The sequence below is a fragment of the Takifugu flavidus genome, chromosome 21, assembly GCF_003711565.1.
Source record: "Takifugu flavidus isolate HTHZ2018 chromosome 21, ASM371156v2, whole genome shotgun sequence".
NCBI classification, from domain to species: Eukaryota; Metazoa; Chordata; class Actinopteri; order Tetraodontiformes; family Tetraodontidae; genus Takifugu; species Takifugu flavidus.
Genome location: NC_079540.1, coordinates 2,219,039 through 2,239,137, shown reverse-complemented (window position 1 = coordinate 2,239,137; position 20,099 = coordinate 2,219,039). Strand labels below are relative to the sequence as shown.

Genomic DNA, 20,099 nt, shown 5'->3' with positions numbered 1-20,099 from the left:
CAGTGACAATGTCAGTCCATTTTACTCAAGGCATAGTTTATTTATGTTAGTCTTAAAAGAAGTAAAAGGTGGGAAAATTCCCATGTTCTGTGATACTGTTAGTAGTTGGATGTCTGAAAAGTTCAAACAAAGTCAGGCCTTTTGAATTAAAGTTTGATGCGATCCTCTGCCAAGGCTCATTGCATCACTGACAAAAGGTTGCTGTTTCTCACATCCCGGCTTAGAAGCACACGCGCACGACTGTGGGAGCTTCAGGTTTGCTGATTATGCGCACGCAGAGGCATCCTTGAAAACTGTCTGAGCGAAGGACTCGCTCCTTTGTAAAGGCTGCGTGATCAGAGAAATTGGAACAGCCCTTCAGTGGCGGCCACTGATGCGCAGTTCCTCAGATTCAGCCTTTCAGACGCATCTGAGCTCTAAAATCTAATATACTGCAGGCTGCTGTGAGACGGTATCTGGGGAGACACCACTTCACCCTGCGCAGCGTCCTTCCCTTAACCAAAGCGGAAGCATGCAGAGTTACGTCTAATTAATCTAAGCCAGCGTTTCTCACAGTTCTCACCGGTGACTGATTCTAGGTGACTGGATTATCCTGCACAGGCTGAATGTTGGACGGACAGCTGCTTTATGTCTCGAGAGACAGCCGATTGGTATTCAGGAAACAACACCTTGCTCCACTCAGGGTCACTGTGGTGACCGTGCTGTTGTCAATGGCAACACCTGCGTCAGCACCATAGGGACACGTGTACAAATATACATATATTTTCACATGAACACACACACACCCACAGAGCCATCTCTTATAAAGCACTATTGTATATTCTCTCTGTCTGTCTCACCCTCCCTCATTCACTCTTCCTCTCTGACATACCAACTACACACAAGTCTCTGTTGCTGCCCAAGGATCGCAGTTTCTGGCCTACAGTGATCTATTCTCTGTTGAAGGCTGTGGTGTGTGTGTGAGACTGTTGGAGGCTAATGCTCTCCTGTCAGCACTCTGCAGGGTTGTGTGCGCGCATGTGTCTGGATTCACATGCATGAAAATGAAGGTAAATACATTATGCAGGGTTGTAGATATCATCAGGCGCACTGGTCTAAATTAAGACTGGAGGAATTAAAGCTTAATCAAGCCGGTTTCTCCAGTGTCACCTGCACGTCTTTATTCACATCCAGCATCTGTCACGTTGCTGAAAATGAATCACCGGGTCGTCAAGTGCGACACTGCGCCAGGAATCAGGTCTTTGTGATTCCGACACTCCCAGAAAAAGATGGTTCTCAGAGAAGAAGTTACACCCAGTGAGATCGGGAATATGGCAAGAGGGATGAAACAAAAGCTGGAGGGCATACTGCCTCAAAAGAAGAAATGGTGTTTAATTCACATCCCAGTATGCACGTGGTTGCACAGAGCCGTGGGGGATGAATTAAGTCCACATAGCTTTGACATATATTGAAAGCAGCATAAGAAACCATCCAGGCTGTCCAGAGTCACATACAATTATAAAGCAGAAGGCAGTGATGGGCCTGACAGCGGGGGACCCTTCATTCAATCTAACCCTAAACTGTCTCCCAATCATGTTTTTTTTTGTTTTTGACAAGTTGTATTCATGCAAACACCTGTGAGACGACACATAGAGAAAATTCCAAACCATGAATGTTCGAGTCAAAGTTCTGCTATTGGAGAAAAAAAAAAGGGATTTCAAATTGAAACGTGCTTTAATGGACCAATGCACGCTGGTGGCGTAATCCGAGCCTGCCGATAGCTGGAGGAGAAGTCGTTCCCTTTAAATACTTGCATGTGATAATTCGGGCATAGACTGATTAACTGTCGGTGCAAAGTCACCGAAAACGTGCGTGCACTTAACGTTTGTGTACGACAGAGTGAAAGACTGACTCCAGAAAAAGACGTTTTCTGACAGCATCGTTAAAAACACATCGGCAGCTCTTGCCTCAGGTAACATGTTCCAACTGAAACGCTCGCGCTGCGGCTCGTAGCGTAACCAGCCCCGGTCAGGTACGGCCCGAGGCTTCGCGCGGCTGATGAGCGGCGACGCGGCATCAGAAATTTATCATCGGGCGTCCGAATCCTGCAGATCCTAATGTATTTCCAGCCCTGTCGATACTCCTTAATGCCGATCTTTCAAGATTCTGCCCAGGAGAAAACATCTGTGCTTTTGCTAACTGTAGCCCCTCGTCCACACCAGGAACTTTCATTATATGTCTGGTATTTTGAAAAACCGTGTTTCCACCAAACATCCCCAGGGAAAAGAGATTTTCTTCTTTTATCCAGGTGAATAACTTGCTGCTAATAAAAGGGCCGGGCGATGTTGGCTGGGAAAGGGGCTTGTAAAGAGGTCTCTGTTAAATAGAGACTCAACGAGATTGAGTGAGCAATCAGTGAAGCCGGACAGGTAACTGTCAACAAAAAGAATGGCCGCTGTGATGGGCTGACAGACCGCAGCAAAAATGTGTTCAATTAGGAGCGAGATGAGTGAAGGGGCTCTGCTTTGAGGGGCCACGGAGGTCAGATGTCCAGGTGGTCTTCTGGGGTGACAATACAGCAGAAAACACGCTCAGACGCGCGGGGAGACGGTCTGAGTGCGACAAGGGTCAGGAGGGTGACGGTGTGAGCACCTCATCACTTTCAGCCTTAGGAAGTCCCAGCTGAGCGCGCCTCTCGTTGCTCGTACGTGTCTCGGTCTTTGCTGCCTTTCCCTCATTTTCCAAGTCTTTTTTCTTCCTCTTGTCATACACTCTACACTAACCCCCACCCCCACCCCCCCCCCCCCCCCCCCCCCCCCTTCACCCACTCCCAGAGGCTCTGTCCTCAGAATTACCCAGATTCTTCATTAAAGAGATCAGCCTGGAACCATCAAATTACTATGGAAAGAGAAAAAAACAGAGAGAAGAGAAGGCACTCAGGGAAATGTCCTCTTTTTATTCTTTCTCCATGTCACTTCCTCAGTCACACAAATGTGTACATATATTTTGCATTCCTCCCTTTTAGATGATAGCGACAGGCTGATTTTCTGCTCCTCTGCTGTCTGTCCCTCTCGTCCTCCGTCTGCTGTCTCTCTCCCTCTCTTAGGTTAGGTGTTAATGGGGTTATATGGTTCTCCAATGTTATTGCGTCATTTAGTTTTGGCAAAATGAGCCTTTAGAGCGGATTCATTCTCTCCAGTTCTCGTTTAACCTTGGGGTGGTATACAGGAATTCCATTACAAGATGTCTCTCCTCCACTCTCCTCTAAAAAACATTGTCTTTAGTGCTCATTTTGTCCTCATTTCAATCTTTGTTTTGTCATTTAGCAACACCACACGCTTTATACCATCTGCTTGGATAAAAGTCAGCGTCTTGGCAATCAGGATCGCACCGTGGCCCGACGGGCGCGGTGTTTGTTCATGACATCAACATAGTGGTAGCTGATTTCTGCCACTTTCTGCAGTCCAGCAATGGCAGAACCCTTGAGGAACCGGTGCTACTGCAAATCCGGGATTATCTCTTTGGAGTCTTCTTCTGGTGAATCTGTTTCTGCTTCATTCTCCGAGTGACTCCTGTGATCAAAGTCACCATTGAGCGGAGCGATTTTAATTAACGTACGATTAGCAACCACTTGCCGATTGTCACCGATGCTCTGTTACTGTACGTTGTCTAACGCTGTTTGGCATGAAGAACAAAGTGTCGCTTGATGCACATCTAGGTGCGCAGTGTTCCCCAGTAAACCACAGAAGGAGAACAAGAGTTTTTGTTGTTAATGAAGGCAGAGATAAAGTCAAACAAGGAGACTGAAGTTCCACTGTTACTAAGCTTGTTGCTGCCTTACCGTGCACCACATCTGTCACAATGTAAACCCATAGCGTAAGGTTCCAACTCTTTCCACATGCACGTTGCCTGTTGTAGGTTTCTCCTGGAACCCTCCTCTGACCTGTCCAGGTAGTATTGCTGATGCTCAGCCAGCCAGTATCAGGATGCTGATTAAGAATACAACACAGTTACCGGTTTTTATCTGGCATTGCGATTTAAATGCATTCATCAGAGGCGTAGTTGCATGGCAACTGGTGAAGCCCACAGCTTTTTGCTCAAAGTTGAGACAAAGACACCTGCTGGTTTCAACCCAGAGAAACCGAAGGGAGGGAAGCAAAGCTGGAGCTGCACTGGAAGCGGCAAAGGGCTCCAGTCATCAGTCTCTCCCAGTTAAAGGTGGCTTCTCCCCGCGATGGTACAAATTATGCAGCCCAGGCAAAAGCATGTTGACGGGGAGCAGATAGCAAGAGGATTACTGTAATATTAGCACAGCCGATCCATTAATCCCCCCCCCACCCCCCAATGTCGCTGAGAGAAAGATATTTCTGCACTAACTGCATCTTTAAGGTATCTGTAGATCGTATTATGGTATCAGAGGCGAGAAAGTCTCCCCCACCTCATTGTCTCCACAACAACCAAAGGAAGTGCTTTATCAAGCAGAAATCCAATTCCGTCGCCTCATTGGCTAGAAGCCATAGATGGATGGAAGAAAAGAACCATGCAGCCAATTAGAAAGAGAGATGGAGAGGCTGAAAGCACAGAGGCAAAAGAGGAGAGAAGCCACACGCATTGTTTATACTGAGGGTTGAGAAATATGTATAATATTTGTGAGGCCACATCACACCTACACGAACGCTAACGGGCAGTTTACCAGTAACGATGTGTCACGGAGTTATTAAACAGCATGGATTCCAACTATTAGACCAACTCACTGGTGAGCACATACTTTCTGGAGGATTGAAATAGTGAAATCGTGACATTCAGGATCTGCATAGTGTTTCTTTTCAGACACAGACGGATATAAATTGTCACGGCTCACTTCCTTCCCTTTGTGAACCATGCAGCACCTCTCATCCTGTCTAATTGCAGTCCTTCAGACAGCAGCACAGATGATGAAGATACTCATGGAGACTGAGCAGCTATTCAGGCTACAGATGACAGGATTAGCTGTCATTGACCAGAGAATATTGGCTGCTTTGGCTGTGCAGCCATTATTGAATTGACATTTAAAAGGTGGCCCACATGTGGGATTAGACCTTTGAACCCTGACGGGTACCTGCATGGGTGGAACGCGGCTGATCCTCGTGGGATGGATGAGTTGGGAGGGAGAACCTGCAGAACATGTGTGAAAACACGGTCATTTTAGAGCATCAACGGACCTTCCCTGTCTGCTTTGCTCGTCCCCTCGATTGATCAGTTTGATTTTGTTTATTTGTTTGTGGTGCTGCCACAAGAACCAATAAATAGATCAAATGCAATTGGTTTCGCCCTTTGGTGAGCCAGAACGCCTTAGCCCCGGGGACCCAAAGTAAATCAAGCAACGCTGCCAGCAGGGAAACAGCAGGCGGGAGGAGGAGCACGTGGCCGCATGTTTGTGTGCTCATTCCCGCAATTCCCCTCAAATGGAGTGTGTAATATCAGGATAATCTGTTGATGTTCCACATCAATGTTCTATCCTGTGGTATTCAGGCAGCGAGTGGATAAGCAGCGGCATCAACGATGTCTGCTTCCAATCTCTGAATAGAGATGTATGGATATCCATGTAAATGGGCCCGCTCTTACATGCATGTAGGACATTCGGAGTCTGACAACGGAATATTCATGCCGGAAATCACAAGGAATGAAGGAGAGGAGCGAGGACAGGCAGCAAGGTTTCAGCCTCCCCACCCCCGAGGGCTCAGAAAGGAATCCAGTTTGAAATATTCTAACACGTTGCACCGCGAGCATCAAAGCGTGCTCATTATTGCCCTCCGCTCCTGTCTGTTGCCTCCTCCTCCTCTCCTCCCTCCAAACCTCTGCTTGCGTTCTTTCTTTCTTCCTTCTCTTTATCTCCCCTCCCATTGCGCTCCCTCCTTTCGTTTTCCTTCTTCTCCTCTGCCAAATGCCTTTCTCTCTGCTCCGAGATGAAACGGAAAGTGTTGGTTTAATAATTCCCAATCTGAGTTTTGCATCCACGCCGCTTCCAGTGCAGCTCAGTTCCTCTCGGTCCACCAGGCCAAGTGAATCACATCACACTGTGGGAGATGTCCATGAATTCTTATTCTCATATTACCTTTGGTCTTGTTCAAAACCAGCATTTATTTACACCCGATGATTTTGGCGGGGGTCAAAGGTGAAGGCCACATACACACACTTCAGTTTTGGCATGCTAGCATGCATCTGTAAGTGTTTTCGTGTATGTGTGTTATCTATATACAACCTTCCCATGAGCCTAACAGCAAAAATGAGTATTTTTCCTATATGATGCCTGATTTGTTTTTCTGTGTTAATTGCAGGTGATCCAGATCAACTTTGAGGAGTTTGACCTGGAGATAGCCTATGACACCCTGACTATAGGAGATGGGGGGGAAGTGGGAGACCCCACAACTATACTACAGGTGTAAGTATTGCACTGTCACAGCTTTTCCCTAATGTAGTCCAAATTTTGGTAATTTCAATTAAAAGCCTGCGCGCAGCTTTACGATCCACTTTTCTATCCTCCTGTGAATCAGGGGTGTGAAATCCACCTGTAAATTAGCTTTAGCGGTGCCAGGCTGAGTGGTGGTCTGCTGTTACACCGGGTAGATAAATCCAATAAAATGGCGTTTCTAAGTTAAACTCTTGAAGGGAACAGCCTGACCTCGTGAATCAGGCCTCGCAGGAAATAGCGCGCAGCAGATGTCTCATTAGCAGCGTTGTTGGTCAACCGGAGCATGACCACACATCAAAGCCATTGGCCAGCTTCTGCTGTTTATCTCATTTTGTGCCACTCAGAGCTTAAAACAGCAGCCCTAAATTGAACTTTCAAAGTGATCAGTGCTGCCTAAACAGTGTTTTTCTTTTTTTTCATTGTACAATGCGGATGATTTGAATTCTCTTTGGTGTCGGTCGCTGTTAATTCAGAGGCCTGGAAAGCTGCTGGCAGTCTGGATAGTGTGAACATACTGTGATCTTCTTGCTTTCCTGTGGGAGCATTTTGCTAAAAAAAGCAAACTTAACCAAAGCACTGACTCCCAGCGTTGGTGCTCCAGGAGTTTCATCTTCCGCAACTGAGAATTTGAGTGTCGCTTTGATAGAAGAGATGAAAATCATACTTTTCATTGTTGTCCACATGATAGTAGTAATTTAACTGGAATGGTTTTTGTCTCTGCCCCAGCCTTTCTGGTAGCTTTGTTCCTGATCTGATAGTCAGCATGACCCATCAGATGTGGCTTCACCTGCAGTCAGATGAGAGTGTGGGATCTATAGGATTCAAGATCAACTACAAAGGTAAGAAACGGTCAAGAGTTTAAATCTTTTCTATCTTTTTTTGGCTATCGCGTTCATAAGAACTGTTCTAGAAGATCTATTACAGTCTGTCACATTTAATTTAAGTCTTTGGGGGGATTTCTTTAATTTAACTGATGAATCAACTTGTACCATCAGACCAGCTCTTCATCTTCTCTTAAAGCCTAGAATTAAACCTGACAGTGTTGTGGGTTAGCAATGACAGCCGTCGTTGACGGTGAAAGTTGCTAATCTGGGACTACGCTGTTAATCTGGGACTATGCTGTAGTGGCTCCCTTGAAATACGACATCCCTGCAGGTAGCTCAGGGAAAGCTAACACAAAGCTGAATGACAATATGCATTAGCTGTTGCAAGCCTATTTTATTCTGCTCATTATGGTCAAGTGGAAAATCCACTGGTCTTCTGGGCTATTCCTTCACAATTTTAGATCAGTGGATATCGGATCAATACAGGCAGTAGGAAAGAAAACAGGTAAACAGGATGTTTTGATTCTCATTTGAAACGTAATCAGCTTTTATTTATCTTTCATCACAGAAGATTTGTGAATTTAATGGCTGCCCATGAATCCGTAGTGGTCTTTGTTGCCTCAGTGGACTGTGACGCCTCGTGTGAGCGTTGCCACATCTGGATTTATGGTCATAATGAGGTGACGGCGCCCTGTCTGGTTATGCAGCGGTAGACTGGAGGGACAAAGGCCCAACGTGGCGTGAAATCACACAGCCTTTTATTCTTCTGGAGATTCACATCGAAGTTCACTTGATTTCCTGCTTAAACAGTCGGAAAAATATCAAACAGTCATGGCAGTTGGACTCAGTTCGGCTTCAGCCTTTTTGTTTTTGACTATTTTGCAAATTCTGAACCAGAGAAAAAAAACAAATTATCCCCAAAAACTCCAACAAAGTCCTGTTAGACACATTTCAAATGCCGGATTTATATGATTTACAATAGTCTGCACAGCGTGCTGTCATGTAAAACATTGGTGAAGGAATCCATGCTGAAAAGAATCTTCTATTGTGTGATCTAATGTCCTTCTGCTTAGTCAGAAGCATCTCCATATCCACTACAAGAGCCTCTCTTATCTGAGCACAGCCGTTCAGACAGCTGATCTACCATAAAAGTCACGTGTAACGTGGCCACCGTTCACATGTAACGTAGCGACGGCACTACGCACATTAGAGCTAATGAGGCCGCTCTTCGTGACATGTTGTGTGTCAGGTTTACTTTACAGATTACAGTCAAACGTCTCATCCTCTTCCCTCTCCGCCACTGTATCACCTTCATCTGCCTTGTTTATCTCTAATTAAATCAAGGTCAGCCGCCCTCTGCATCCTGTTGGGCACACGGTCATCGTTTATGGAAAAGGTTTAATAGAGCGTCTCCTCTGTCGATAAATACACAGATGTTAGATAATGTATCGTCTTCTTGGATGTACAGAGCACGTTCTGCCACATTAATGAGGGTCTGTCTTATTTGTGCTTATCTGCCTAAACATAAAAACATATGGGTTCCGAATAATTATGCAAGAATGTTTAATTAGTGTCTAAATGTTAATGGCCACAATGTTTATTTAAGGATTTAAGTTATTTCAATCAATAATATAATGATCAATAATCCCCGTTTGCATAAAATATTATTCAACTATTTTCTATTTCGCAACCTGTTTGTAATTTGTGTGCACGCTGGTGATGGAAGGGCGATGGTGACGCTGACATGGAAACGGCTGATTTCCTTCTGCACAGGCAACAACGGCTCAGATACAGCAGATGCTAGTTACCGGTAAATTCCTGCGGGGTTTAGGTGTGTCTGACAGCCTGCAGGAGACCCCGCTCTTCAGCTCACCTGGAGGGTGGCGTTTAGGTGCAACACCGTACAGCCGGTGTTCTGCAACAACCACTGAAACCCAGCTGTTTTATTGAAAGCTTCTTTTTCACTGTAAATAGTCCAGTCATAATCCGAGTAGTGTGCAGTGGGTATTTGAACACATAGGAGTGGTGATGGGGAGGATTCCCCGCAGTGAGTCATTCCCTGGAGCTTTTTTTTTGGTTTAAGTGCATTACAACAGCATCATCCTGTGTTACGTAACACCGTGCAAGCCGATCGCAAAGGGCAGCACAAACACCGAGCGCCGCGTCTCTGGCCTTTGTAAAGAGGAGCGTGTGTCACATGCAGCTGTCTGGGGAAAAAGACCCCAAAACACAAACTGCTCTTTATCTGATGTGCTGTGCTGCACCGACTGGACGTGATGTTTAGATGTTTTAGGCCACAGTTAAGCATTTTGAGATGTTATTTTAGATTTTCATTAGTCCTTTTATGTGGAGTGGTTTTTATCCTTCAGCTGACCCCGTCCCAATAATACTGTCTTGGATGCACTCAGACCTTTATGGACATAACAATGTTCTAACTTTACAGAAAGTACAGACCACACCACTTCAGCCTTCTATGGTTTTTTCCCACAAAAAATGATGACCGTATCCTGCTTCATTATGGTAAATACTGGCCGGGAGGACTGCAGGGCTGCCTTAATCACACACCAGTCATGGGCACCGTCTTTCAATGGCACCGCGGAATAAGATCTCATGAAATATTCAGTTCCAGCAGTGTAGTAAACACAACCTGCTGCTCGAGTGTGTGTTTGTGTGTGTGTGTGTGTGTGTGTGTGTGTGTGTATTCTACATTTACTTCACTCATATATTTCGAATGGCGTCTGAGGTGTCTTTACTGTGAAGTTGGGTTTTTTTCTGGACTCATTTTTAGACTTTCTTAGTGAAACAAGGGTTTAGAAGTTCTGAGTGAGACCTCAAAAAGCAACGCGGTGCTCAGAGCCTCCGCCGTACCGTTCCTGTCACCATTAGTCACTTAAATGGCTCCCTGCAAAGCAGCTCCAGATGGTTCCAAACTCATTCCACTTTTTCTTTTGACCGGTAGCTGAAGAGGCCGTGTAAAAGGCTGGTTCTATTCCAGTGCTTTTGGTAGAACTGTGACCAGAACTACTGTACTGTGAGGAAGAGGCTGGGATGGTCCTGGATTAACCCCTGGTTAAGCAAACGCATCATACAAAGACTTGGCTGTGTGGCTGTGCAGACCACCGGGCCCCTGAGGCGACCCGCCGAGAATCGTCCACCTTCCTCAGCTGCTTCCTCTTTATCTGAAGCATTCGCTGCAGACAGGAGGGTCGAGGAACCCCGTGTTTGTTCTGGGGGTCGGGCGAGAGTTTGGGCGTGTAATTGAAGCATTTAGCCAGCGGCCAACCAGCGGAGTTGTTTGTGCCCAGAGACGTGTCCAGATCAAAGAAAACAGCCCAATTATTATCCCTGATCCTTAAGTCCAATTTAGAGAGAAAAACACGGGGGAATTAGACCATCGTGTCCAAAAAAGCGTTTGTGCCATTTATGTAACAGGAGCAGCCGCAGCCAGTGTGTCTTAATGAGAGGAGAAATGTTTTCTTCTCTCTTTTTTTTTAAAACTGTCAGTCCTCAAAAGCTCTTTCATGGCTCAGTTTAAAACCCAAGAGGCAGAAAAACAATAATTTTCCTGTGAGGTGACAAATGGGATCATTTTAATTCAACAGACCGTCCCCACCGATGCCTGCAGAGCGAGCACCTCAATCCGAGCCAGTCCCCTTGTATATTCAGGCAGCCTCGGGGTAAACAAATCTGATCAGATCAGACTGGATTCCTCATTTCTTCATCACACTGGAAGCCAGTTTAGATGTGAGCGTTTTCACATCTCCTGATGTGTTCGGCTTTGATTATGGACTTTGTTGATTGCATCCTATAGGTGGGGCATGCGCGTGCCGATTGGTCCAACATCGACATCTATGCAACACACACACACACACACACACACACACACACACACACACACACACACACACAAACACACAGAACCTTAATCCCATTTTTGAATCTGTCAGCCTTGTTGTTATAAACACAATAGGATTATTGCTGTATGTGGTTTTTGTGAGAGCGAGGGAGATGTGTGCATACAGCCAACACTACCACCATTCTTACCTTCCACCCCTTTCCATCCGTTCTTTTCTTACTGGCTTTATCCATTTTTATGCTTCCTTATTTGTATAAAACACTGCACTGGCTCACAGGCCAGCCATGTAGCATTATTTCTACACACTAGAAACCACTTTATGTTGCACTGCGACACTGGCAGGAATTAAAAAATGTTGAATAGGGATTGAACATGTGTGCACATTTGCAAATACGTGTACACAGAAGCTGGTGTGTGACTGTGCTGAATGGGTTTACAGAGTGTGTGTGTCAGGAGTTTAAAAAAGTTCCGACATCACGCCTGTTTTCTGTCCAAACCAATATTCCTGTGTGTGTGTGTGTGTGTGTGTGTGTGTGTGTGTGTGTGTGTGTGTGTGTGTGTGTGTGTGTGTGTGTGTGTGTGTGTGTGCCTGGCAGCTTGTGATTGGTTGAGTCCGCAGGTCTCATAAAGACGATGTCATGATGGAAATTAATGCAATACATCACAACCACGCACCCCGGCGCGCGCAGGAGCACGGAGACAAGCGCACGGGGGCCAACAACACACCTTTCCTCAGTGCCGTGGTCCAGCGTAGTAAATAAAATCAGAAACAAGAGGCGGGAGAGCAGGAACAACAGCTGGGGAAATAGAATGGGCTATATTGAACAGAAATGTGGTGACATAGTGGCGGGAACGGAGGGAACCTGGATCTATTTCAGCTTATGTAGGGAAAAAAGGAATCAGAAATGTTCAAGAAGTCCGCCTGACTCGGCAACTTTGATCAGCATTCCAGTCCAGCTGGCAATGGCGCATGTATCTATTCAAAATGGATGACGAGCTTGTGCGATTCACATCAGGGAACAGTTGCTGAACAGCCTGACTGCTGACTGTACACAGACGGCTGCCGAGCGTCTGCGTTATTCTATTTAAATCTACCTTGATGCTGGAATCATCGCTTCTTCCTAAAAGGTCACATGTTCTGATGTGAAAGTGACTTAGAGGAGCACTTCAGGGAGGGAATCATTTCCAGATATTTCTAGCTGAGTTAATTACCGAGAGTCATAAATCCTTCAGTTCAACTCTTTTTTTCACCCTTTCTTTCCAGAAATAGACAAAGAGAGTTGTGGAGACCCTGGGACTCCCCTCTATGGCATTCGAGAAGGGGAGAACTTCTCAAACGGAGGAATCCTGAGGTTCGAGTGTCAGTTTGGCTTTGAGCTGATCGGAGAGCGAACAATCTCCTGCCAGGACAACAACCAGTGGTCAGCAAACATCCCCATCTGCATATGTGAGTAAGAAAAGCATTGGGTCGGGAGGTTTTCAGCCGCAGAGGGCAGATGGCAGCCTAAGCTGTCATGTTGACAACATCCTGACCTGTCACCATGGTGACTGCACAGAGTTTATTACTATGGCCTGGAGCAGATGATGAGTGATGATGTCCAATGATGAATATTTAACAGAAATTTCCTCTGCTCTCTCTCATCTCCTCTCCTCTCCTGTCCTGTCCTGTCCATCTGTGTGTCCCTGCGTTTCACCTTCTCCAGTCCCCTGCATGTCCAACTTCACAGCCCCCTCGGGGACAGTCCTCTCACCAGATTACCCAGAAGGATATGGGAACAACATGAACTGCGTCTGGCTCATCCAATCAGACCCGGGCTCCAGAATCCACTTGGCGTTTAATGACTTTGACCTTGAGGCGCCTTATGATTCTCTCACGGTGAAAGACGGGGAGACTAATGATGCCCTCGTAATTGGGAGGTTCACTGGAGCTGAGAGTCCCTCCCATCTGACGTCCAACACCAACACACTGAGGCTGGAGTTTCAGGCCGATCACTCCATGTCAGGAAGGGGATTTAACATCACATATAGCAGTATGTCTTTTTTATGTGCTCTGTTCTGTTCTTATTTAGGGAAATGGCCAAATCTGGATCCTCACTCAGGCAATAATATACCCCAAATAACTAACTTAATCGTGGGTTTCAAACACTGTCAAGGCATTTCAGGGCAGATTTATTTTCTTCTGCTGCAGAAAAATGTCTCGGGCGTTGTTGTGACTTGAAGCTATAAAACAAGATGCTCCTGCTGTATAATTGCATGACTTCAGACCAGCTTCCACAGCCTTTAAATTAGACACAAGGAGGCTTAATGAAACCGTACATTCCAAGGTTTGGAAAAGGCCCTTTAGCCTTAAAAGGAGGGTTATGATATAATGCTCCCCACCCTATTTATTATGTGTTCAGGTGTTTCTTGGTGGGTTGAAGCTCTTTTAATTTAATAAAAGTTAGATAAGACCCGAGGCTTTGTAACTTAAGAGTATTCTTTCATAAAATAACCACTTTATTGATCCAAGAGGGCTCATGCGGCCAGAGCGGCGGCTAAGAATAGTGGTGTTGATTCCAGAATAATGAACCAAAAAGGGCACGCTATGAATATAAAAGAAAAGTATAAATGGAATTCTCTTTTTTGAACATTTTGGTTTGTATTTATTGTTGGCTTCACAGTCAGGTGAGAAGATTGATGAGACTTTCATCCTGATGCGTCCGGTACAGAGAAGGGTCCAGGATGTGTTTAGCCCTGCTATAAACTATAAAGAGAACAGAACACTATTTCTGTCACAACCAAAACAAGAAATCTTGCAAAACCTCCCAAGTTGTCTTTTTTTAACATCGAATATCAGAATAGAAATGCACTTTAGGAGACATTTGCATCTCAAAAGCTGCGTCTTCATTGTAAATTTGCCGGCTATGCAAATTAGTGCAGTTGATCAAACTCCAGGTCACTCGCAGACGCCATGACAACAGGATACAACGTGTACTGTAAATGAAATCATTTTGGATTTGTTGGATTGTTTGTTTGACGGTGGCAAACCGCTGGCCTTTACTTGTAGTCTTTGAGCTAATTTAGAAGCTCGCTCCAGACCAGCAGATCAGAACTGACCTTGCTGTCTGACGGGTAACTTTTCTAGCTTTCAGATGGAACTTCCAGCTCTCCGTCCTGGGTGCATATACTTTCTTTAGCTTTTAGCTTAGCGGCTGTTTTTAAAGGGTTTCTGTCACCTGATCTGTTGGGACCTGTAAAAAAAAAAAAGGAAAAGCCATTAAAAAAAGCAAAGATTGGACTTTAAATCATCTTAATCTGATGTTCTGAGCCATAGACCAAAGCAGATATGCCTGCATGACTTATCAGACGGTGTAGCGCTTTGATCCAAACCTGTGCAGATATGCTGCAGCATGAGAAAGGAGAATAGGAGGATATTGAAAATCACCGCAGGACTGCAGAGCAGGTGGATCCCAGAGGAGTGGGTTGATGTTTTCACATCCAGGCCAGGAGAACCACAAATGTCATGTGGCAGCCATATTTGTACTAATCACTTTCATATTTTTGTGTCTCCTTGCAACCTGTTTCTGCAGCGTTCGGTCATAATGAGTGCCCGGACCCTGGCATCCCCATCAATGCCCGTCGCTTCGGAGACAGCTTCCAGCTGGGCAGCTCCATCTCTGTGGTCTGCGAGGACGGGTTCATCAAAACCCAAGGAAGCGAGACCATCTCCTGTCAGCTAGAAAGAGGAAAAGTCATGTGGAGTGGGCCAATCCCGAAATGTGAAGGTAAATATTGACCGAAATCGCTGATTCGATCAGAATGATAACGTTGCCAAGGTTACTGGATCAGCACAGAGAAACAGGTGTTTGTTTATCAGCAGCCTCTCAGAAACAGGAAGTTCAGAAGCTTTATATTTCAGTATGAGGTTGTTTAAAACCCAATAAAATCAGTTTTAGCATTTTATCTGACAGCAGTCTGATTGTGACAGAACAAACTCCTGGTTTGCACAGCGTACCTGATTTATGTTCCTTACAAATGTGTATTCCGCTGCTTATTGCACTGCAGAACACTTCCGACAGTGAAGATTATGTGCGATTTGCTTCTTTCCTATTTGAACCATTTAAACACAAGAGTTCATCCCCCAGCACGTATGCTAGCATGCTGTTTCATAAGCTCATCATAGTTGCCAGGCACAGCTGACTGATAAGTGCCGACACCTTTCCCCGACGGTAATTTTAAACCCGCACCATCAGCGCCTTGTACAGTAGATCAAATGAGTGCCGGCGATTTAGAAGCTGTTACTTCTGATAAATTCATAGATAATTTTCACCTGTTCCTATTAGCTCTGTGGAGTGTTTTATCTTCCTTCAGCTCATTATTTTAATTTGATACAGACTCTGGGCCGTGCCTGTGCTTAATCACTGTCACCATTGTTCTGTTTTACAACTGCAGGCAGCAAATTTCAGAGGGAAATTCCGCAAATCTCCGCAAATCAGAACGACAAATCACGTTTCCCTTTATCTTGTGTCCTCTACATCTCTTCCAGCACCTTGTGGAGGTCACTACTCAGCCCCGAGTGGGGTGATACTGTCCCCTGGGTGGCCTGGTTACTACAAGGATTCCCTCAGCTGTGAATGGGTGATCGAATCCGAACCTGGACGCTCCATCAAAATTACATTTGACAAGTGGGTGGCATCATTTTCATGATTCAGTACTTAATGAAGACGTTACAAGGAAGCAGAACGGTGTAGATTAATCAAAGTCTGCATTAATAATATCTGACAAGTAAACATTTAAGAGGTTTAAAGCAAATGCAGAGTCACCAGCAGTCTGGTAAACATCTGCTAGCATTTCCTCGACTAGATTTTGTTGCTGTCTAGTGCTGAGCGTTGTAAAACCCCGGTGGGTTATTTTGGCTTGATCCTGCTGAATGTTTGGACTGTATTTCATTGCAGGTGGGTGTGGTTAACAATTTCAGCTCAACTAATTAAAGATGACTGAAAAAATTCTGGTTATTTCATCAAATTTGCATCATGTTAAGGATTAATCTCAGCTTTAGGAGCAGCATTGGTATTGGCAAACATTGGAAAATCCCTGATCTTCCTGTCCCACAGGTTCCAGACGGAGTTGGGTTATGACATCCTGGAGATCCATGATGGCCCAAACCTCCTGTCTCCTCTGATTGGCTCCTTTAATGGCACCCAGGTTCCCCAGTTCCTGTTCAGCAGCAGCAACTTTCTGTACCTGCTGTTTATCACAGACAACAGCCGCTCAAACGTGGGCTTCAAGATATTATATGAAAGTAAGTTAGGAACTAAATGTGGTGATATCGTGAATAAAAAAGTGGATTTTATTCAGAAACTCATCTCATCTCAGCTGCGTATCAACCCTGTGAATGTTGCATATCTGTTATAACGGCAGCTGTGCTGGATGTTGGCTGACCTTTCGCTCAGCATCAAAGTTTACATGGAGATTGAAACCAGCTTTGTACAGAAATCCGCCTCCTCGTGTTGCTTCTCTACTCGAGTGACATATATTTCATCTGTTGTCTACCTCAGGTGTTACAGTGGACAGCTACTCATGTCTAGACCCCGGAATCCCCGTCAACGGGATCCGATATGGGCAGGATTTCTCAATTGGTTCCACTGTATCATTTGGATGTGATTCCGGGTACAGGCTCAGTCACGAGGAGCCACTAGTGTGTGAGAAGAACCACTGGTGGAGCCACCCTTTGCCTACGTGTGATGGTGAGTCAGAAAGAGATGGAAACTGTGGATTCAAGGTTACATTAATTCATTACAATTACAGTAGGGGCCAAAGTTTTGTTTTACTAAGTTATATTCTCTGGAAAACAGCAGTGGAAAAGAGGAGGGGGGGGGGGCAGATATTTAAATCCTGCAATCTGTACTCCTACCACTAGGTGTTGCTAAATGTCACACAAGGGACTGAACAAGGGCATTATTAGATTATTCAGCTCCATTAAAATGCCTGTCCTCTCATGACTGCACAGGAACAGGCTTGAGATGGGATGTACACACACACACACACACACACACACACACGCACGCGCGAGTGCATATATACACACATGCAAACCTTGTATATGTGTCTGTGTCTGTATGTGCGTGCTTTTAGCCATGTGCTTCCTGTCTTCCTCTCTCCTGTGATAATGGTGAACACAGGAAGGTTTCAGGTCAGCTTGACGAGAGCCCATGTTGGCTGTCACCTCCTCTCTCCTCTCCCTCAAATCAAGTAGTTGAGCAGAATTGCTGAGGTGAGGAGGGTATCGCTCCCTCCCTCCCTCCCTCTCTCTCTCTCTTTCTCTCTCTCTTATATCATGAGCAAACAGGAAAGGAGGGAGGAAGGAGAAATGCGGCACTGCTGCATCAGATTTGTGAAGGCTTGCTTGGTTCAGCTTGTTAGTCACATTTGAATTGCGTAGTTCCAAGGCCTGGCAGTGGCTTCCTCTGAGGAGGCAGTTTGAGCATATAAACGTCAAACACACTGCCTGGAATTTGCAGGCTCAGTTTCATTACACTGTGTTTACACAATACGCACCCATAAAGATATAGGATCCATTTGCATCTGCTTTGTGTGGAGAGAAATGTCCTGCCAAGACCATATACAACTAGAACATGGGGCAACCAGCCCCAAGTTGATAGAAAGTAGCTTATCCTGGATTCAATATTTAAATTTGAACACACATAGCTTATGTAGCACCAGGTAGTTGCACTGAAATCAGGCTACTTTGGAAGCAGTACGGATGACCTGATTTTTAAGGTCTTAGTGGAAAGACTGGTGTTTTACAGGACATGACATGACACCAGCTTAGTTCAAAGGATTAACAGAAAGACGTTTTCAAGGGCTGAAAGAGACGGACATGCAGGAAGAGAGAAGCTTGAAGAAATCTCAACAGAACTTAATGTCACAGGTTGACCTGCAACAACACTTTTAGCACTTTTACCAAACTATCTAGCATTGAAACTATTATTGTAGTGAGATAAGTGCACTTTTATGTAGCCAGAATTGGCTTAAATAAACAGTCAACCAAGTGAGGACAATGCAGTCCAAGTAAAAGGGAACGTTGTGATGCACATCTGCGTGCATCTGCTATGTTGTAGTGTGTTGAATAGCCTGACAAGTCCTGTATTGAGTGCTATTATAGCAGAGACACACTGTCTCCGATAGCAGTAGTTTACACGGGTCATTAATACTCATCTTATCCTGACAAGCTGTGAAAGAGCTGCTTTTGTCTGCATCCCATTCAGCAGGAAACACTAAAACTAATACGGCATATAAAGAGCGCACTAGCCCATTATTATTTTATTATTAATTCATGAGCGCCACTCATAACTTTTAGAGCGGTTCGTATTTCCAGAAAACATTTCTTTACTTTTAATTCCACGGCACACTGGGTGTCTTTTTTTTTTAAATGCCGTCTGGATGATATGGAGAGAGGAGCAGAGTGAATAAACCAACCGAACATAAATTCTGCGGCTGTCAGGGCGCAGATACCTCTAACCACAGGTTTAAGAGGACCTGCCTCCCTCGGTGCGTGTGTGTTGTGAATGGGTACTAAAAAAGTGGTATTTGAGGTCCACAGGGGACATTATCTGTTTAAGCAATCAACATTCTGATGTTAAGCTTCTCTCTGTCTCGCTCCCACCCCTGCACGTCTCTCCCTCTCTCTCTCTGTCCCTCCTCACTGCTCCGTCTCTCCCAATCTGTCAGCTCTATGTGGTGGAGATGTTAGGGGTCCCTGGGGAACCATCCTTAGTCCCGGCTATCCAGACAGCTACCCTTCATCTCTCAACTGTACCTGGACTGTTGAAGTCAGCCACGGGAAAGGCAAGACACACACACACACACACACACGCACGCGCGAGTGCATATATACACACATGCAAACCTTGTATATGTGTCTGTGTCTGTATGTGCGTGCTTTTAGCCATGTGCTTCCTGTCTTCCTCTCTCCTGTGATAATGGTGAACACAGGAAGGTTTCAGGTCAGCTTGACGAGAGCCCATGTTGGCTGTCACCTCCTCTCTCCTCTCCCTCAAATCAAGTAGTTGAGCAGAATTGCTGAGGTGAGGAGGGTATCGCTCCCTCCCTCCCTCCCTCTCTCTCTCTCTTTCTCTCTCTCTTATATCATGAGCAAACAGGAAAGGAGGGAGGAAGGAGAAATGCGGCACTGCTGCATCAGATTTGTGAAGGCTTGCTTGGTTCAGCTTGTTAGTCACATTTGAATTGCGTAGTTCCAAGGCCTGGCAGTGGCTTCCTCTGAGGAGGCAGTTTGAGCATATAAACGTCAAACACACTGCCTGGAATTTGCAGGCTCAGTTTCATTACACTGTGTTTACACAATACGCACCCATAAAGATATAGGATCCATTTGCATCTGCTTTGTGTGGAGAGAAATGTCCTGCCAAGACCATATACAACTAGAACATGGGGCAACCAGCCCCATGTTGATAGAAAGTAGCTTATCCTGGATTCAATATTTAAATTTGAACACACATAGCTTATGTAGCACCAGGTAGTTGCACTGAAATCAGGCTACTTTGGAAGCAGTACGGATGACCTGATTTTTAAGGTCTTAGTGGAAAGACTGGTGTTTTACAGGACATGACATGACACCAGCTTAGTTCAAAGGATTAACAGAAAGACGTTTTCAAGGGCTGAAAGAGACGGACATGCAGGAAGAGAGAAGCTTGAAGAAATCTCAACAGAACTTAATGTCACAGGTTGACCTGCAACAACACTTTTAGCACTTTTACCAAACTATCTAGCATTGAAACTATTATTGTAGTGAGATAAGTGCACTTTTATGTAGCCAGAATTGGCTTAAATAAACAGTCAACCAAGTGAGGACAATGCAGTCCAAGTAAAAGGGAACGTTGTGATGCACATCTGCGTGCATCTGCTATGTTGTAGTGTGTTGAATAGCCTGACAAGTCCTGTATTGAGTGCTATTATAGCAGAGACACACTGTCTCCGATAGCAGTAGTTT

General features: G+C 45.2%; 1 protein-coding gene across 1 annotated transcript in view; it reads left to right on the top strand.

Annotated features, from left to right (window-relative positions):
- The window catches only part of csmd3b (CUB and Sushi multiple domains 3b), a 212,716-nt gene that overhangs the window by 140,965 nt on the left and 51,652 nt on the right, over nt 1–20,099 (top strand). The window contains exons 11-19 of the mRNA XM_057020312.1: nt 6,297–6,400; nt 7,157–7,269; nt 12,375–12,557; nt 12,814–13,140; nt 14,680–14,874; nt 15,636–15,774; nt 16,204–16,391; nt 16,648–16,836; nt 18,821–18,937. Coding sequence (XP_056876292.1) covers nt 6,297–6,400; nt 7,157–7,269; nt 12,375–12,557; nt 12,814–13,140; nt 14,680–14,874; nt 15,636–15,774; nt 16,204–16,391; nt 16,648–16,836; nt 18,821–18,937 — 1,555 coding nt within the window. The remainder of the gene's footprint in view (nt 1–6,296; nt 6,401–7,156; nt 7,270–12,374; nt 12,558–12,813; nt 13,141–14,679; nt 14,875–15,635; nt 15,775–16,203; nt 16,392–16,647; nt 16,837–18,820; nt 18,938–20,099) is intronic.